Source organism: Lycorma delicatula, chromosome 5, assembly GCF_047948215.1.
Source record: "Lycorma delicatula isolate Av1 chromosome 5, ASM4794821v1, whole genome shotgun sequence".
Classification (NCBI taxonomy): Eukaryota; Metazoa; Arthropoda; class Insecta; order Hemiptera; family Fulgoridae; genus Lycorma; species Lycorma delicatula.
The window spans coordinates 145606186-145627846 of NC_134459.1; the positions used below are offsets into that span (position 1 = coordinate 145606186).

Below are 21661 nucleotides of genomic sequence, written 5' to 3' on the forward strand. Positions count from 1 at the left end.
ATATACTAGGCCAAAAAATTATGATGTAATTAAGGTTCCTTACCCCTTTCAAAGTATACACTACTAGATTAATGCATTAGTTGTATAAAAAATGTATTAAAATTACTAAAGTATGTGTACTACTGATTAACAATTACATATTATCCAGAAGTATAGTGTGAAAAAAGTTATTAAATTAACTTTAAAACAATTAATAATTATAGTACTTATAAAAATAACTTAAAAGAAAAGTATATTAAAAAAGATTACATACATATAAAACTCCATACATTTATCATATATTTCATTTCTCGCTGGTATGTGTTTTTATAGATTGATAATTTAAACAAAATATATTTAAATATAGCTTTTTAAATTTGTGCAGTTTGTGTATATATTTATTAGCTAAGTACTTTTACTCAAAGATGTCTAATCTAGCATTACACTAATTCTACAATCAAAGTCAAGCATTTATTTTTGTTAAATATTGGACCAAGCAATTTGTGATATGTTCTCATAACATTAAGTTAATTTACTAACTGATACAATTCTTTACGGATAAGTATGTTTTATAGTATATACATTTAACTTTTATTGTTTATTAATTTTAAATAAGTACTATTTTCAATTCACATCTATTTCAACATTTTTTAAATCTTTTGGTTTAAAAGTATTTTTTTTTATAAAATACTTTATAGAGTAATAAATACTCTATTTTACTAATAATTGTAAAATTTTTACATTAATGTTAATTATTTTAAAAAAGATTTAAGAAGAAATAATACAAAATAACTACTTTATTATTTATTCTCTAAATTACCCACCAATTTATATAATTTTGAAAAAAAGTGCAAGAAGATATCTCTCTTTATGGTTTTAACTGAAGAGTATTATTTATAATTCTTCTCCTACGTAAAAGTAATATGAATAAAGTAATATTTTATTATAGATTACAGAGTTCCCTGACTTTCATTGTGGATTTGCATCATTTGTGATTAATTTCTTGATACAAAATAATAAAAAGTAGATTAAGGTGGAATAAAAAATAAGGAAAAAGTAATGATAAAAAGGTGATGTCTGAATTGGCAATACTTTTAAAACTTATCTTAATAAAAAAACTTATTAATCAGTAAAAAATAATAACTTTTGCAGTTGACAGTTGTCTAGATATTAATTATTTTAAAAATGTACCTGTACCTTATTTATAAAAAAAAAAGAAAAAAAATTAAAAAGAAATCCCTTTTGGCACGCCAGAAGGTGGAGGTAGATTTCACCAGTGCTAAGTAGGAGATAAAGAGATTTCCACCTTAAAGTTAAGAAAAACTTCAAATCTACTCAATATGACAAGATTTTGAGTTGTTAAATTTTATGTATCAATTTGAAAGTGATTGGCACAAAATTACAGCAGTTATCATGTTCACAAGAAAGTGAAATATATAAATAAACTTTTGAACTGATGGTGGTTTTGGGGTCTGGGGGATGTGAAACGCGAAGATATGTATAAATTTGCTGGAAGTCGAATTACATTACAATGGGTAGTTTTCTTATGAATCTACCTAAAAAATGTTACTTGATAATAATATGGCTCCCTCTTTTCAATATTCTCTTCTTTTGAAATTATATGATTAAACGATTCACAAACAATGGTGTTAAGAACTTTTAATATAGTTTTTGCAAATAAGGACTACATATCTATGGCTCTGCTGTCCAGTAGTAGGTTTTTTATTATCAAAAACCGTATTAATTAAAAAAAGAATGGTTTTTATCACATTATTTTGGAAAGCTGAAGGAGCTGTTAATATAAGCTCTTATATTTCTGATACAGATTTTTTTGCAACATTGGATCTATTGGATAATTTGTAGGCAGCATTAATGAAATCATTTATTCTAAAATTCTGGAATAATTAAAAAAACCAAGAAAATGGAATAATTTAAATCTTTTAAGAATTTAACTTGCAAGGTTGCCACATCAATAAAATTACTGGACTGAATAACAGTTAGTAACAAGAGAGAGGAAAGCAGTTCAATGGAATGAATTTCTGAAAAAATGTGTTGAAGAGCAGCCCATATTTGTCACAGTCTCTGTACCCATCACTAACTGATGCATGGGAGTTGCCCCATTACTGAGTTATAACACACTTGTAAAATAATAAACTTGTTATAATACACTTGTAAAGCAGAATTGAAGAAACAGAGTCAAACATCTTGTTACCGTAAGAAAAGTAGTTGGAAGATACAGCATTTTTATTTGCAATGACATACTTGTTTGCATGATTTAACTTGTGATGCATGTTTTAATTATTTTGTGGTCTTAGTTGTATGTTAAGTGGCACTAGCTTAGAGAGTGAAGATAATAACTGACATACCCTGTACTGAAATCTATTATACTAAAATAACGAGAAAGTTATGCAAAACCTAAATTTCAAAATTATGATCTACTTAAAAAGAAATGTAGCAATTATTTGAAATGTCAATTTTAAGTATCGAATTAAAAAAAAATATTAAAAAAAAGTAGATGATTTGTGATATTTTTAAAGGTGAGGTTTATAGATAGATTTACTATTCAACAATAACATAAAATTATGACTGATGAAAATTGCTCATTCTATACTGGAAATTAAATTTGGGATCTCTTGTATAACATTAAGTTATTCTATAAACTTGGCTACTGAAGTGAGATGTTTTCCCAAAAGTTGTAGTATAAATGCAAAACAATGAAAATCAGGTATAATGGCATTTTTCCAACTGTATATGATAAATTATCAATCTAGCTTTTCAGAAATCATCAGAGTTAACATTGGTTCTTGTTAAAAAAAAAAAAAAAATGTTTAATTGATAAGTAGTGTATAAGAAAATAAATAAGTGCAATTGTCTATTGTTAAAGTTTTAAAAATAAAGCTAACTAATTTATAATTATTTTATTCAATCTGTATACAGTAAAACCTTTCTTAACCAGATATTGGATTAGCAAATATTTCCATAATTCAAAAAAACCTTATTCCAAAAAAATTAATGTAGAAAGTGTTGTAAGTATATTTTGTAGTCCAACAAAATCTTATTGGATCATTCTTCTTTCTTGAAAAAATTTTGCTATTAAAAAAAAAAGAGCTCACTTCTTAATAATAAATATAACAAATATAATATTTCAATATAATTCTAATGATTCTAGCTGAATTAATTAAAAAAATAACGGAAATTGTTTGATTCTAGAAAGATTAATTTACTATTTTTTATAGAAAATAAAACAGTAAAGTATTATTTATTAAACAAAAATTTCTATTATAAAAAAAAAGTAAAATATTCGATACTGCCAGTGGAAAATTGTGCCAGAATAAGAGTAAATGTATGGCTAGAAGCTATAATTACATATCCACGACAGTTTTTATTTTTTAAGCATTTAAAAAAGATAGTTTTATATTAAATGATTTTGTTAAAATCTGAGTTCTGAGAAGATTGTGAAAGTGTACAGATGACCACTTTCAAATAATTTTGACCTTTTCATTAATTTTAAATTGATATAATTTTTCAATAGTGTTCATGAGAAATTAAATTGCCCTTTTTAAATTTCAAAAGAAAAATATATAATGTATTGAAAGGTAAGATATCATTAAAAACATCTCTTAATAATATTTGAAAAAATACAATAAAGAATAGAGAATTACATAAAAAATAAACTTATTTTTTTTCAATATTACAAGTCAAGTGTGATAAATTTCATTTAAAAGTAAATCATATACAATACGTATATGAAATAGGGTAATTATAAGATAAATATTTTAATTAATGTATGTTGAGACAATGTACAACAGTGTAAAATAATATAAAATAGAAACACTTGGTGTACATTAAATACAATATTAATACATTAATAAATACATGTTTATAAATAAATAAAAATGTTCAGATCTAAAATTTATATTAACTATTTAAAAGCATTAGTTATAAAATAATGATACAAAAATAACAATAATAAATAAATGTAAAAAAAGTAAAAATAATAACACAATATGATAGACATATTTAACTAAATTACACGTATTTTTTTTAACTGAGAAGTTCAGTAAGGATTAAATTGAAAAATGCGTAATGTAAATCTATGCAAGTACAGTACATTATTACTATAGCACAAAATGTACATAAATAAATAACTCATTCTAAATAATCTTATTAATAAATCTAAATGTATGATAAACTATATATAAAACTTATTCTAACTTATTACACTTAGAAAAGATTTAAGATATTAATAACATAGTAATAATAAATTATAATGGCAGAAAATAAATTTACAGTATATTTAGTTAGTACTATAACTCTGATAATCTTTCATAATAAAGTTGAGAAATAATTTACACAGTGTAAAAAAATTGGTTTATTTTATTTCATAAAATTTTTTTCTTGCTACAAAAGTTGAGATGTAGTTAAAGTTATATTATTATTCAACAATTTATATTTATAAATTTACAAACAAAGCACATTATATGTTATTTAAGATAAGATAGAGAATTATGTACTCTATTATTTGTTTTTATTATTTATGATTGTTTTAATTTTGTGCTTGCCATCAGAGCTATTTGAAGCAAATAAATATTGTATTAAAACAAATTTTAAGAAATATAACTCAAAATAGTGAAGTAATTTATTTTATATTTTTAAATTATTGAATTTCACAAATATAATACAGTGGTTTTTATCTTTGTAAGTTTTAAAAGTAAATGCTGGAAACAAAATGATTTTGCAGTGTCTAATAGAAAGTCATTTCTAATGAAGTTCTTATGTGTGAGAGTTGATTGTAATTTCTCTTGAGATGACCATGTTGATTATATTTAACAAAGAAAAACAAATTAAGAAAGGGGCTCAAATATTTTTATTCTACAATTAATATCTGGATAAATTTATGAGAGCAGTTACATAGATTAATAAGTTCTCATATAAGGTATTCAATGCATTCATTATCTAAAGAAAATGTATAAATAGTTTTTAGGCTTACAGAAGAAATCCAATAGATATACAATGTAAGTAAACTATGAAACCTGATTGAAAAACTTCTAGACCTACAATTAGATTTGGATTTTCATTATTTATTTATGAATAATAATAAATTGTAGGGAGACAGATTTTAAAACAAATTTAGATATTTATAATTATGACATAAGAAATGAGGGAAGACTTTTTTTTGTAGGTTAATGCAAACTTTCTTTTTTTGTTTAGCCTCCAGAACCACCATAAGGTATTATACAGGTTTTTCTGAAAATGTTTTTACATCAAAGAATTCCATCTTGCTCCTGCAATAAATAGTTATTCATCCAAAGTTTGACAGTAGGTTTAAGATTACTTCTAAGTTAAACTTAACATTCTAATCAGATGCAATAATTTAATGCAAGAAAAGATTTCAGTTTGATAAATAGAAGATAACCCACCATATTAGAATTATTTGTGTCCAATTTTGGTTATTATTATGAAAGCAAAATTACAAAACAACATATGATCAGTGTTGATATATGCACCAAAATTTTTGTTTATTAAACTCATTTGTTTATGACATCCAATCTTTTACTTCAAATTTAATAAAATCGACTTACACTATTTTTTTTTTAGGTTATATCTCCAATTTCTGAAATTTATTTTATGGATTAAAATTTAACAGAATTTTTTAATGAGTTCTTGTCTACAGCAGTACTCATTATTTAACGAAATGAAGGCAGCCGTTTTGTGCTGTTGTTTTTGTGTATCTTTAGTACATAAATTGTAATATTATTTTCTAACAGGTCTAATAATGGCAACAATATTATGGTCTGTGTTCTGAAGATTTGAGAAAAAACAATATGAAATGGCTGTGTGAAATTTATGGTAATCAGTTCTGCTATAGCTAAATTATGTTTAATTTAATTTAATGCTTCTTTTTTATATTCTTTTATAGTTAGAATTTTTTGTTTTGTTTTTATATACACATGGGTAATACAAATTAGTAATTAATTATCTAAAAAGGATATGGCCTTCTTGAAATTTGAACTTTTTAAGGTAAAAAAAAAGGCTTCTAATATCTTTAATTAAGAAATAACACTTATAACACTCTTATAAGAAATAAATTTAATATATGTCACAGAATTTTTCCAGTTGTTTTCAAATAGTAAAATACACAATATATATATATATATATATATAAACTTTGTACATGTATATATATGTGTGTAAATAGTTAATTTTGAGCTTTGGCTATTACTTATGCATAAAATTTTAGGAAGGTTAGGTTAATGAAATTACAGAAGAAAAAATATACTAGATGTTAGTGGAAACATGAGGTCAAGCCATTTAAACTGACCTTTACAAAATCAGTTGCTAAAAGCTGTTATTCACATCATACAAATAATTAAAGGATTATTTTTCTGTTAAAGGTCTTTTTTAAGATATATATTTTTAGTACTACCAGATTTGGTTAGGTTTGTTCTAAAACTTCACTAAGTTCTGTGTATCAGTGCAGATTTTGTTCTAATGGAAAAGTAAATAAATTATGAGGATAAAATTATTTCCAATTAAATTCAATACATTCTTAAGTTGCACTGGTTTAATGTTATTTAAAAGAAACTTACAGATCAAGATCAAGTTTTAAGTTCTGTGACATTACCGTACTGAAATTGTAAATAGATTCCTTCTTTTGACATTACCTGTAATTTAGTTTTTTATGTATTTATTATTTTATAAAAAAACATTTGTGCTCAATACTATATATTAATAAAAATTTCTTTCAAATGAACCTTCATAACTATCACAATTAGTTAAAATAGTTCGCATTGAAAATGTATACATTGGCCGATTTGACTAGAGCGAACTTTTTAAAGAAGTAATTAATTATGTTGCATGTAGTAGTACATATTTAATTAATTAATAATTAACTTTATCCTAAAATATAAACTTTAAATACTAGAAAAAAATTATAATTACAAAAAAGAAATAAAATGTATATATTGAGCTTATAATGTTACAGTAATTAATTTTAAGATGTATAGTAATTTTATTATTACACCTATTATATTATACTAATACATTATTACTGTTAGTATTATCATAGTACTATTGCATATAGGCCTAATGTAAAAATTTATATATAATTTTCATATATATAATAATTTTAAAATGACATGTAATAATAAATCATTTTTCAAATAGAGTATGATTATTTATATTAGTTAAGATTTGAGAATATTTAATACAATTTCATAATTGGTAACAATAAAACATACGATGTTTACATAAATTTCATATTCCATAATTATTCAGTTGACATATAATAGCAATAAATATATAAATATGTTTATGATAGTAAAACATGAAAAAAAGCAACACATTCAATCACTTACAATAGATTATTTAAACAATGTTAAATTGACAATATATCTCACATTTATGATGATTAAAAAAAAAAAAAAATCACTTAATGTGTAAAATTGTATGAATGTAATTTGTGCAATTCCTATTAAAACACATTATTAATATTAGAACTAACTTTACAGGTATACAGATGACATTATCTTCATTTTTTAAATAGGATAAAAAAATTGTTTTAATATTAAAGTAACAAAATTTTACAATTTTCTATAGATGAATTTAAATCCATTTACATGATACATTATTACATTAAAAATATTGTATTTATATTTTACGCCTCCATGAGTGCTGAATTCATTTACAAAGAGAAAAATACTTGATGATGTTTAGAAAAACATCTTTTTTTTTGAATTCGTAATAATAATATTTAATGAACATCGATTAAAAAAGAAAAAATGTGAACAGGTTGCCAAAAAGATATCTATTTATTGTAAGAAATGCATTTTTGAGGAGAAAGTAAAAATGAGTACCAATTCGTATAAAAATATATATCTCTAGATAAACAATATTAAAATATTGTAAACAGATTAAGAATTAATTTTAACATTTGATCAATCCCAAAATCAGTGAATTAAAAAAAATATCTTTGTTCTCTCTCAATATTTTAAAAAAAAACAAGGAAGCAAAATTCATTAAATTATTTTACTAGATAAAAAACATTTTTACAGCTTAATTAATTACTAGTTATACTTGAAAAATGTTGCTCAAAAGTTTTCTTTTGTCTGAAAACTCATGAACTACTAATGTTTGAGAACAACTACTAATGTCATAGTTAAGACTTTTTTTTATAAATTAAAGAAATCTAGGGCTGTTTAAGAAACTCTTAAAATATAAAAGCTTTAAATTAAAAAAAAAAAATCAAGTTTGAGAGTTTTGTGATCTTTGTTGCAAATTTTAAAATGAACATGGGAACATGGATAAGTCATAAAACTTTTTATAAGATTCTGCCTTTTGTTCATAAAATTTTAGAACCTGTATGTGGGAGTAGCATGTTGAAAGAAATGAATAAAGCTGTCAAGAGCTCTTCCGACAGAAAAAAGAGTAAAATGTTTATTTAACTGAACACTGCAAAATTATGATCATATGAGATTAATAAAATGATACATTTCACTAAATCTTGTAACAAATAATTAGTAAAATCTGACCTTTACATCTCATTATACTACTTTTTTTTTTAATTCACTGTTTTGTGAAAAATTAGTACAGAATCTCATAAAGAAATGCTACACAATCTCACTCTCTCTCTCTATCTCTCACAATAAACAGGTTCAACAGAATTTAAAAAAGTAGTAACAAAGACTAATAAAACTACTACAAGAAACTATCAATAAGAAATTATGTAGTTATTGATTCAAGTACACCGAATCATGTCTCCTTTCAAACAATTTTAGGCAGTAATTTGTTAAAAATTAATTTTTTCTGGAACAGTAATTAACATGTTATCGTCATAATGTTTATATAACACACCAGATGTTGGCAACCTGTTTTAAAATGTGGTAAATCATCATACATCACGTCTAATGTATGGACAGTCAATAATTTCATGTTATCATACATGAAACATATAAAACATTTGATTACTTATGATTTATTTTAAAGATGTTTTTCAAAAATTAGTGTCATAGTCAGAACGACGTCTAGTATATCCGCTGGTACTACTACCACCATTCCCGTTACCATAATATGCATTGTAATAATAACCATTCCATTCTGAACGCCAACTGTCATATAAATTAGCCATACTATTGTCATGTAGTGATCCTGATGATCTCTGTAAAGTAAAAAAACAAAAATCATTTTTAATATAAACTATGATTAACATAAAATGGAATAAATAAAATGTAAAAAATCAGATGTGTAAAAGAACTCCAATAATTTTTATACGGGCACAAACTTCAGTATTGTTTAATTGTAAAAAACTGCAGAATACTGGGTATTATGTAGATATTTTTGACATTCATAAATTTTTTGTTTTAACTTATCCAGTTTATAAGTTAAAACAAAATTAAAACAATACTATTAGAATAAGTATTCTATAATTCTTCAAACAAGTATTTTCCTTCTGGATTGACCAGATACTTTAAAACCGATTTAACTCTTCATGTCACCCTGATCATGAGCTTACTTTTGGAATTTCAAGTACTGGACCTATTATTACAAATTACTAACCGCTAAGTAAATTCTGCTTTCATTCAATTTTTATTGTGTATTTATAATTCTAAGATGTGATTCAGACAGGATTTTCTGCAAATTTTAATTCTGATTTTTAATATAGTAAACTCTGGTTTATTTCTTTTGTTACAATATTTTAATTGATACATTTTTTCTAGCCTACTGTGGTTTTAGATTTTTAATGTGGATTAGATACATAAAGTGTAATTCTTAATAAATGGTGAGGTTATAAGAATGTTAAAAAAATGTTATAAAATAACAAAATTTAAAAAATAATAATACAATAAAAATGGTATTTTGAAAATTATTAATCTATTTAATTTATAAAATATACTTTCAGAACCGACTAATAATTGATCAATATAACTTGAAAGATAGCACAATCTGAGATACTTATTATTAATTAGCTAACTTAATATGTCATTAAGAATATTTATATTTTACCTTTTTTGGTGGTTTGTCATTCCAAACATCTTCCATATTATACAAATCATCAGCTCCATAATTATCAAGTCCACCCATATGATTCTTATTTAATTCATTTAACATGTCTTCTGTTAAAGCAACAGGAGATTTTTTCTTGGCACTTTTATGTCGATTTACCAGCTGTGAAAAATAAGATAAACTGCATAAATCACTTGTGTAATTCATTTTTCATCCTTCCAACCGATTTGAAATTTTGCTATAGATTCAATTCCAAGACAAATTAGCAATCAGTCATTACTAATGTCAATTACATGATAATTAATTAGTGAAATAATAAAGAAATAGATTTTAATATGAAGTACAGAAAAAAAAATTACTATAATGAAAGCATGATATCGTAGGATCATTATGCTTGTTATAAATAAAACAAGAGACAATTTAATCAATATATTTGTTTTGTTTAAATTTTTAAAATATATGTGTTTTTGGATAAATAAAGGCATTCTTAACTGATATGATGATTTCTCTTTGATACATTCAAGGATCCAATTAAACATGGTTTAATTGTTTACAAAATTAAAAGATTTTGCAAAAAGATGCAAATCTTTTTGCAAAAATGCTTAAGCAAAAAAAAAACAAAAACTGATATATGTTGACTAGTGTATTTAGGCCTCATCAACTGTCAAAATTCATTATATGTAACAAATATAATAGCATATATCTTGTAAAATGAAAAAAAATTAATATAAGAATATGATATTAAAAAAAAATTAAATGGCTTAAATATTAAAAAATGAACATAAAAAGCATTTTAAAAAATATTTTTTTTTTTTTTTTTTATAAGAAGTGTGACTCATTACAAGAATGGCTTTGATGGTTCAGAAAACATCATCACACAACAATACTTGAATGTACTTAAAGTTCAGTAAAAAATTTAAAACAAACTGGAATAGAATTTTTAATATTAATTTTAATAAAAATAATTTTGAATAAAAAAAAAACCTTTAAAATTACATTTACAATTTACCTTTTTTTTATTACCTCCTTCATCTCTTGCTATTGTGACAATAAATTCACTATTTAAAACCTTAATAAAATTAAATTTGTTTAAAAAGTTATAGTTTAAATGATTTTGAAGTAGTTTAAATTATTTTATTTGAACCTATACAGCAACTTATCCTAACTGACTGACTGATTCATCAATGCCCAGCAAAAATTATTGAAGATAAATTGATGAAAATTTAAATACTTGTTCTTCTTACAGTATAAATGGACATTAGTAAAGATTTTTTTGAAATTCCCAGTTTTAATGGTTAAAGTGGAGTAATAATGAAATTTACTATTTTATAATTTTTTGGTTAACAAGTGAAGATATCAACTTGATACCAATTTCTAGATTTTTCAATATTCAACCCTGAAAGGAGTGAAGAAAGGTAAAAAAAATTTGAATAGTGATTGCAAATTTTCCCCATTTCTGACTATACTAATATGTTGTTTTTAAATTTTCATTAAATCCTGATAAAATGGTAAATAAAAATTGTTATTAAAAATATAGTAGGACTATATGATAAATTATTGCCTAACGCTTAAATAAAGAAAAACAAAACAGGAAGATAAAAAAATATTACCCAATATATATATATATATATATAACAAGATATTCATTAGATTTGGGGTTGGAAATACTCTTCAGATATATAAAAACCTTTTTTGGGTTTTTTGAATTTCAATGTTTTAAGGGGTGCGACGATGTACTACACAGTGGCTCAACCAACACAGCCACTGCCACTGCTACTATCTGTGCGATGTAACTGGCAACACCTGCCTCTGATTACTTGACTAAAAAACATAAAATGAAAGTAGTTAAAAAATTAAAAAAAAAGAGAAACACAGTATAGTTACCTCCTAATGGTGTTTGTTGGGTAATGCTAAGAACCAGGCAAAATAAATTTTTAGTCGTATGAAATATGGGTAACTAGTTATAACTAATATTTTTAAGATGGAGACCCGACTGTTCTAAAACCCGCATTCTTAGATCACTCAAAATTTTGGTTCCTGTACTGATCAAAATTTGTTTGTCTTATTTAACAGAAATTATTTCTTGACTGTAATTTAATGTTTTTCATGTTATTAATACAATATAAAAAAAATAATATTTTTAATTATATTTATAGCGTGGGCAAAGCCTTGATGGGGATGCTAGATTGGGGACTGTAATACATTTTTTCTTTATCTTTATTGGGTAATTTTTTTTTATCTTCCTTTTTTATTTTTCTATATTTAAGCGCTGGGCAACAATTTGTTGTTTATCATATATTCCTACTATATTTTTAATAGCAATTTTTATTTACCATTTTATCAGGATTTATCGAAAATTTAAAAACAATATTCATGTTTAAAAAATTTTTATTTTTAAATAATTAAGTTTGGTATTAAAAAAATATTGTGGGTAGAGCCACAACAGGGGAACTAGCGTGTGTGTGTTTGTGTATATATTTATATAAATCAGGGATTTATTAAAATGTCATCTTTTAGATTAATTAATTAAAAATTATTAATTATGTATTAATTACCATTTTATTGTAAAGAGAAAAAATTGTAATATTTAGTAATAATAAGGTTCTTGAGCATGGTTCCACTGATATATTTTAATAAAATAATTAAAAGCAATTAATAAGTGATATACCCACCTTACCAGCAAGTAAGTGTGAAGTGCTAGAGATCTTTCGGTTTTTTCAAACCATCATCAGGAGTTAAAATGTTATAATTAAATCAAAAGTTAAAATACATGTACAGTCATGACTGCCGGCATGTTAACAGTATACTAAATACTGAAACAGTATACATGAGTGTACTGTTAACATGCAGACAATCATGACTGTATACATATTTCAACTTTTGACTTAATTATAATATTTTAACTCCTGATGATGGTTTGAAAAAACTGAAAGATCTCGAAGACTTAACGCTTATTTGCTGGTAAGGCTGATGATATAATTGCTTATTAATACTTTTAATTATTTTATTTAGTAATAAATTTTCATATAATTATTACAACTACTATTTAATACAAAAGTATTATTTGTTCACTAAAATATTAATAAGATTTCTATTGTTAAGGATTGTCTTCTGTCATCCATTTCAGTGAGTATAGACAAACAACATCACTCGATTAGTTGTCATGTAAACATCTTGCAATATAGTTCACTAATTCAGGTCCATGTAGTCGACCTGATGAAGTCATAAGTTTTGAACAAGGCATCAGGAACAAATATTTCATTAACAAGATACTTAGATCCCTCTTTAATAATTTTTGTAAAATGTGGTTCTTTTACCTTACATGAAAAATTGTATTTTATACAGTTTATAAAAATTGCTGTCAAAAATATAAAAATGGACATTAATGTAAAGACATTATAAAAGATAATTAAAATTCAGTTAAAATATAAGAAACCCAAAAAAGTAATACTGATTTCAAAGAACTGCTTTAAAAAATGTTTTCTGGTTTTAAAATTTTGGCTTTAAGAAATCGGCATCCAAATTAAATTTATTTAAATGAATCAAAATTACATTAAAAACAACTCATAGACCCCTAATTTGGTATCAAGTTCAAGTTTAAATATAAACAGCTTAAAAAGTATTATTTTTTAATTTTTAGAATTTTTTTCAGTCAGTTTTTTCTTTTAGTTTATGTTATTTTAGATTTTTCTGATTTTATTTAAAATACAGTTTTAAACTGCAGAGCAGACCATGCAAAAAGATGGTCAATATATCAAAACATACTGTTCACAAGAAGTGTTACGGAGAAAGAAACCTGTATCTCAATAAAAATAAGAAAAGGAAATTGAGACTGGCCACCTTGTGTGAACTAAGGCTCTTTGGAATGTGAGAATGTATATTATTCTTTTATCTGAAGTTTCCTGACTAATTTTGCTCATTTACTGTTTAAAGAAAAATAATCAAAACTTCTATGTACGAGTAGACCATCTCATTTTTTGTTATGGTATGTGAAAAACCCTAAAATGATACCGCAAGAAACACTTTCACCATGAAAAAAGTCATTGCATCCTGGTGAAGAGTAAGGCTTGAATGTACATTATAAAAAAAATGTACAGTTTGTACATTTTGTACTGTACAAAAAATTGTACAGTTTGAATTGTTTGACCTGCTCCTTTTTTGAAACTGGTAAAAAAAAGATACTGCTTTAGCATTATCTAATTGAATTAGTTAACATTTCATTAGCTACAAGTAAAATTAAAAATAAATGAATAACAATACTATAAGTTAATAAAGTTGTTCAAAATTATTTAAACAATCTATGTGCTAGATAAAACTAGCAGTATGCATATATTTTTATAACTAATAATTATTGTACATGAGAAAGAATAATAAACAAAAGTTATGATAAGTGCATAGTTCACTTAAATAATTATTATATGTAAGAGAAAGTAATCAGAACGTACTACTGTTACTCCAAATATGATTACAAAGAGCAGCGAAGCTAATCCAATAACAATAACAGCAATTGCCCACTGAGGTAATAATACATCTTCTTCTGCCAGACCAACAGTTGGAACTATTTGTTTGGGTAGAACTGAAAAAAATTAATATATTAAAGTTAGTATTAAGTCATTAAAGAATGAGTGATATACAATTTATAAGCATGTGTACCTTATCTAGTTGGCAAATAATTTTAAAAATATATATACTAAGTAAGCTCAAAGATTGCTCCTGTCTTTGTCAACTGAACTGTCGGCTGGATTAGGTTGGACAGGCAAGTGAGGTTTGTGGCAGATGACGTCATCCAATTACTAATAACATGACATATTTGTTTTTAAACTGGGAACACGTTAAAAATCTTGTTACAATTTAATAACAAAGAAGTGCATGCTGCTTAAAGTTATTTTGTTTATACTAATCTATATTTTGGTTTTACATATGTCAAGTGCATTATTCTAAGTATAATATTTTTGTAGTTGTATTTTAATATTAGTGAATATTTGTTTTCTTGCGTATTTTTAGTGTTCTCTGAACAATTATGGAGGGTTATCAAAGCTTAAGAGAAGAAAATTCTCCATAGTTAAGCTCAGAAAATTATACGGAACATTTATCAGTTTATGGAAAGAGAGGGCAAACAGTTCAAAGAACAGGCGGTTTCATGCATGCTATATATTATTCCTGTGAAAAAGTGTATAGTGAGAGCTGCTGCTGCATGTGGGATTTTGGCCAGGACTGTTAAAACTATTAGAAAAGAAAAGAATGGGATGTTGGAGGGTGAATGCTTGTTTCAAACCCCAAAAAAAACATAAACAGACTTACTAATTTAGACGGTTTTGCTAAATGTTTAGTCAGGTGAATTGTTTATGATTTCTGTTTGCAAAAAAAAGTGCTTCCTACAGCTAAACATAATTGTAATAAACTGAAAGAGGCTATTAGTTTTCAGGGTGGTGTATGAAGCATCAGAAAAATTTTGAAATCATTAGGATTTTGATGGAGAAAAATAATAGAAATATTCTCACTGAAAATGATGAAATATGAGCATAAAGAATATGTTATCTTATTGTTTATACAGATGAAATGTACATTTTATCTTCTCATATCTCAAATAAAATGTGGTTGGACAATTCTGATCAGGACATATATTGTCCTGTATAAAAAGGAGACAGAGTAAATCATGCATGGTGGCATGGGATGGGATTCATAAACAACAGTCTGCTAATATTAAAAAGTAACACATCAATCAGGAATCTCATGAAATGGGTGGAAAAAACTCTGTCCAAATCTATTTCTGCAGTCGGTTCAGTGCTGGATAAAGCTGCATACCATAATAATCAATATGGTAGGGCAACAAAATCTAAGAAATCGGAAATAGATATTGGTTACAGGAGAAGCAAATACAGTTTCATCCTAAAATGCTTAGATTGGAATTTTACAAACTAGTTAAGTTGCATAAACCAAGGCATAAGACATGTATTTTGGATCACCTTCTGGAAGCTCATGATCACACAGCCATTTACCTGCCACCATATCACCTGGATCTAAACCTCACTGAAATGATGTAGGTAAATGCATAAAGGATATATGTCCTAAATAAAGTCATGTTCAAATTAAATGCCATGATTTTGCAATGTGAAGAAAGGATTTCTAGTATGAAAAAACTAGAAGATGAATATTTAGAGAAAGAACATTTAGTTGATGATGCTGAAGAAAAATTTGTTATCAATTTAGGAGAAAGTGATGATGAAGACAAATGATTATTCATCTACAAGCAAAGTTGATTTTGGTGACAAAGATTTAGCAACATCTTTAGAGTAAGATTTTTCTATTATGGTAAGTCAAAATAAATATTTTTATTTATTATTACTAATATTAATGTAAATTTTCATATATTTAGAAGGTGGGTCATTTTTATAGCTGTTTTTCAAAAATGAAAATTAAGAAACTAAAAAAACATATCTGCAGATTTTTCCTCTTAGACTAAGCATTCATAATTGATAATATTTGTAATTTTCTTAATTATGACTTATTTTATATTTGTTGTAAAATATGTTTTTATAATTTACTAATTTATTTTTATATTCATGTTACAATGCTTTGTGATTTTATTATTATATTTTCTTTCTGCAGCAATTATTTTTTATCATTTCTTCTTTATACAACAAGAAAAAAAGAAATAATCTTTCACTTAGGCTTATCCGATGATGAAAAGGAACACATTATTCATATTTTGTTTTTCGTACTTATTATGGTGTGTTAGATCACGTAATTCTTAATATAAAAAAAATATATATATTTGCATAAGTATATATTATTACATTTTTTTGTGACACTGATTTATTTGCTTAGATACTTTTATTTGCCAGAGCCATTAATAAATAAAAACAACAAGCACAATTTGTTTATTATAGCTTGTTCAATAAATTTAATTTACCTATTTTTCAAAATTATTTGAAATAAATTGTTCTCTTTTTAGTTCACTAGCGTTTTGCAGATGATTTCTGGATGATAATAATCTTTCTAGTTGTTAGCTGTAAAAATAACCATAATATCCCAACCACACCAACTACAATTATACACTTCCCACATTCCTCGATTTGTTATTTTTTATGTTAGTAGCAAAGTCTTTGTCATGACAAAGACTTTGCTACTGGCACAGACTTCATGAAGTCTGTGCCAGTTTTATAGCTTTGTTTTTGTTTCTTTGTTGTTGTAAAACTTCATTCCATATACTGACTTCATCAGGGATTCAAATAAAGAGAAGTCTCATAGAATGAGGTCTTGACTATAAGGTTGATGTAATAGAATCTTCCAGTCTAACTTTTCAGTGGTTTCAAATGTTGATTGGACAATGTGTAATGATCATTAATGTGAGGACCGAGAAAGTTTTCTTTTTTTATGTAAATTGAGTCTTTTTTTAGTATTGGAGGATTTAGTTTTTTTTTCTAGTAAAAATCAAATTAAATCTTCATAGAAAATTTCCAATTTTCTATGATTTTCTGTGCTCTAACTACCCACCACACACTGGTGGATGGTTAGAAGTTTTACATCAACAAAGAAGCAAAATTATAAAAAAGGCTCAGACTTCAAGACAAAGACTTTGCTACTAAGGTATTGGTGGATGGTGGATAGTAGGTGGTTAGATCTTCCAATCCATACTTTGGAACTTGAATTCATCATCACCACACTGGTGATGATGACCCAGGTCTCATCACAATAAAAAATCTATTCTTACTAAAAATTCACCTTTGTGAATAACAGAGTACTGTACTAATTTATAATATAATTATGTGGCTATATTTTCTGCAGTAACTTAGTGTTTTCATGAAAAGGTCCCCAGTGTCAAATTTCATTATCGTTAGTGTGGTGCATTGTTGTGGTTGAATCTTGTTGTAATAAACTATAATGTAAAATTTTCAATAATTAATATTTTTAATTATGTCTTAAAATGTTTTTAACAATGGATCAAAATTATTGAAATTCATTAATTAGATTCAATAAATAACAAATGTTGTTCCCTTTTGTTTGGTACCTAGGCTATAAATATGCCTGTGATGATAATTTGTAGTGATAAATGTGATTGTAGTTTATTAACATAACATGGTTCAATTTCATTACTGATTTCAAAGTAAACAATGCCAGCTGCTACATTTAGTGATGTGTCATCTCCTGAGTTATACAACAGAGTTGTTTACTGTTAACACTGACTGATGATAATTATTTATTTTAGAACTCTAGTCGATCAGCTGATTTAGACAGCTGACTGATAACAGGGATGTCAATTTAAGATTTTTAAGTATCATATTCCTTATTTATACTTTTTAAACAAATTAAAAATGCTTGTTTCTTTTTAAATGGATTGGCTTTCATATATTCAACATATTTTCTGCACAGGAAAAAACCACTTCTCTTTCTAAAAAAAAAATATCTGTCTATAATCATACTAATCTTTACGTATGCATAATAATAGTAAATGCATAATAATACACATAAATGTAATATGTGTATCTTTTTGTAAAAAAAATAGGAAATAATGTTTAACGTATCTCCACCCATTACATTATTTTTTTTTTGTCATCAGTCATTTGACTGGTTTGATGCAGCTCTCCAAGATTCCCTATCTAGTGCTAGTCGTTTCATTTCAGTATACCCCCTACATCCTACATCCCTAACAATTTGTTTTACATATTCCAAACGTGGCCTGCCTACACAATTTTTCCTTCAACCTGTCCATCCAATATTAAAGTGACTATTCCAGGATGCATTAGTATGTGGCCTATAAGTCTGTCTCTTCTTTTAACTATATTTTTCCAAATGCTTCTTTCTTCATCTATTTGCCGCAATAGCTCTTCATTTGTCACTTTATCCAACCACCTGATTTTTAACATTCTCCTATAGCACCACATTTCAAAAGCTTCTATCTTTTCTTCTCAGATACTCCGATTGTCCAAGCTTCACTTCCATATAAAGCGACACTCCAAACATATACTTTCAAAAAGTTTTTCCTGACATTTAAATTAATTTTTGATGTAAACAAATTATATTTCATTACATTATAGAAATGATATTCTTATGATTTAAAATAATCTTTTACATCTTTTTCCAAAAAAAAATTGTAATTCATAAAATTATAAAATAAAATGACTGCTACATAAGCTACATTCAAAGAAACAAAGTTATGAGTTCTAGGCTTACAACTTTCAATTATTATGTGTATGTACTCTTCAATGTTTTATTCTAATTGTGCAGTTCAACTATTATAATTAACAATGGTATAACAAAAAGTTATTATTGTGCAGTAAACTAAACCAGCAATTCTATACATATTAGGGAAACTATTTTTGTATCTGGTTAATGTAACATGATGATCAAACAATCATTGATTAATTGCAATTATTCAGTGACACAATTGTTGGTTATTCAAAATTTTGGTTTCATAAAACTTGTTATTAAAAAATATCCGTTTATACGTAATTTATATTTTGCTTTATAAAATTAGTATTTTTAAAAGAAGCGACAGAATACTGACCCACAAAGTCTGTGTATTTTGGGTCAACAACAAACTTTCCTAGTCTATATTGCTGACTAGAAAGATCAGCAGAATCAGAAGTTGATGCTTCTCCAATAAGAGCTTCACTGCTTATTGTTGAACGATACAAACTGTCATGAAACATGCGTTTCATGTCAGCTGTATTAACGGTACGTCCCAATTCACTAAGTTCCACAAAATAATCAACTAAGATACTCCCTTCACTAGAAAAAAAGAAATACATATTAAACATAAGTACAGGAAGATAATAATAAAAATCTGTTTATTAAAAAACTACATTTTACCATTTTTTTTATTTATTATAATGATGGCCACCCTTCCAAGTAAATATAGTTTTAGAAGGGATTTCCTTTACAATTTTCTTTGTCTAGTCCTCTCTTATTTGCTTTTTCTTTTTTATTGTATAAATTCCTCCTAATTAGTTGCCCACAATTAATAATAATGCGATTAATTATCAAATAATGTAATTGATTAAAATATACAGTAATAATTTTTTAAATTTTCCTCCACCCTCAATCATTCAATGTAACTCTAGCTCCATAGACAGTAAAATAACTTAAGGTACTTGAACAGTTTAAAGCATTAATATATTCCACTTGATAATAATAACTTCAATACTATTATTATTTATAGATTTGCAGGTAAGAATGATTTTTTTTTGTTGATAATTGTCAATATAGTGCTAAGCAATAAACTGTAACCTAAATTATACGTTATTTAATACATAATGTATTACTTAATACGTAAATATATAGTTATTCAGTTTGGAAATGAAATTAAAATAAATAAATCATTCATTACAAACTAAACCATACCAGTTAGATAAGATAAGCTCAATAAAGAACTTGATAGCCCATCTTTTAAAACTAGTGTTTCAAAAATTGCTATACTTATTCAATTTTTGTAAATTCAATTTTATACGTTTTAATAAAGTTATTTTCTTTTCTTTGATTTAAAAAACTTTGAAAAGTATCTTGAGTTAGCATCAATTTAATTATTACATAGTAATTAGGAAGATAGGCTGTTTGATCGGAAGGTGTTTTTAAATATGTTCTTGGCATGATTAAGATAAGATTAGTACTTAACATTTATTAAGTGATAATCTAGTAATTTAAATTTTAATACTAATAATATTAACATTCTGTAGTAATTTTAACAATAATTTAAACAATTAACATTTATTTCATTACGTAAAAATTAAATCACAATAAGTTAAATAAACTTGAGACAACATCTAACTTTAAAAAAGGTTTATTTGTATAACAAATTATCAATAATTTCTTACCTGAAGGCATCAACAGTTATTTTCTTGTACCATTTGCTTAGTGATTCTGAGTTGCCATACACATATTCAAGCTGAAAAAAGTGTAATAAAACGTTAAGAAATCTGACTTTATGGTAGTAAGTATAATTCATTTTCAAACATTTTAAAAACTCCAACAGTAATGAAGTTTGTATACAAAAATTAGTTAATAATATTAATATAGCTGAAAGCAATGGAAAACTACAGCTGCTTTTTTTCCAAGAAAATGTGGCTCTCTGCATTTTCACATAGCAATAATGGAGGCGCCTTCCTTGGTAAAATATTCCGGAGGTAAAATAGTCCCCCGTTCGGATCTCCGGGTGGGGACTACTAAGGAAGGGGTCACCAGAAAATTAAAAAATAACATTCTACGAGTCGGAGCGTGGAATGTTAGAAGCTTGAAAAAGGTTGGTAGACTAGAAAATTTAAAAAGGGAAATGGGTAGGACAAATGTGGATATAGTAGGAATTAGTGAGGTTCGGTGGGAAGAAGAAGGCGACTTTTGGTCAGGTGATTTTAGAGTAATTAACTCAGCGTCAAATAATGGGCAGGCAGGAGTAGGTTTCGTGGTGAACAAGAAGATAGGGAGGAGAGTGGAGTATTTCAAAACGCATAGCGATAGAATCATTGTAATAAGGATAAAATCAAAACCTAAACCGACAACGATTGTTAACGTCTATATGCCTACAAGCACCCATGATGATGATGAGGTAGAGTGTGTATACGAAGAGATTGATGAAGCAATTAAACACGTAAAAGGAGATGAAAATTTAATAATAGTTGGAGATTGGAATGCAAGCATTGGAAAAGGCAAGGAAGGAAATATAGTGGGTGAATACGGGCTGGGC

General features: G+C 25.8%; 1 protein-coding gene across 1 annotated transcript in view; it reads right to left on the minus strand.

Annotated features, from left to right (window-relative positions):
- Positions 1 to 8610: 8610 nt before the first annotated feature.
- The window catches only part of LOC142325763 (uncharacterized), a 33643-nt gene continuing 20592 nt past the window's right edge, over positions 8611 to 21661 (minus strand). The window contains exons 4-8 of the mRNA XM_075367795.1: positions 20796 to 20866; positions 19490 to 19713; positions 14427 to 14557; positions 9982 to 10143; positions 8611 to 9136 (exon numbers count right to left, since the gene is read on the minus strand). Coding sequence (XP_075223910.1) covers positions 8972 to 9136; positions 9982 to 10143; positions 14427 to 14557; positions 19490 to 19713; positions 20796 to 20866 — 753 coding nt within the window. The 3' untranslated portion in view covers positions 8611 to 8971. The remainder of the gene's footprint in view (positions 9137 to 9981; positions 10144 to 14426; positions 14558 to 19489; positions 19714 to 20795; positions 20867 to 21661) is intronic.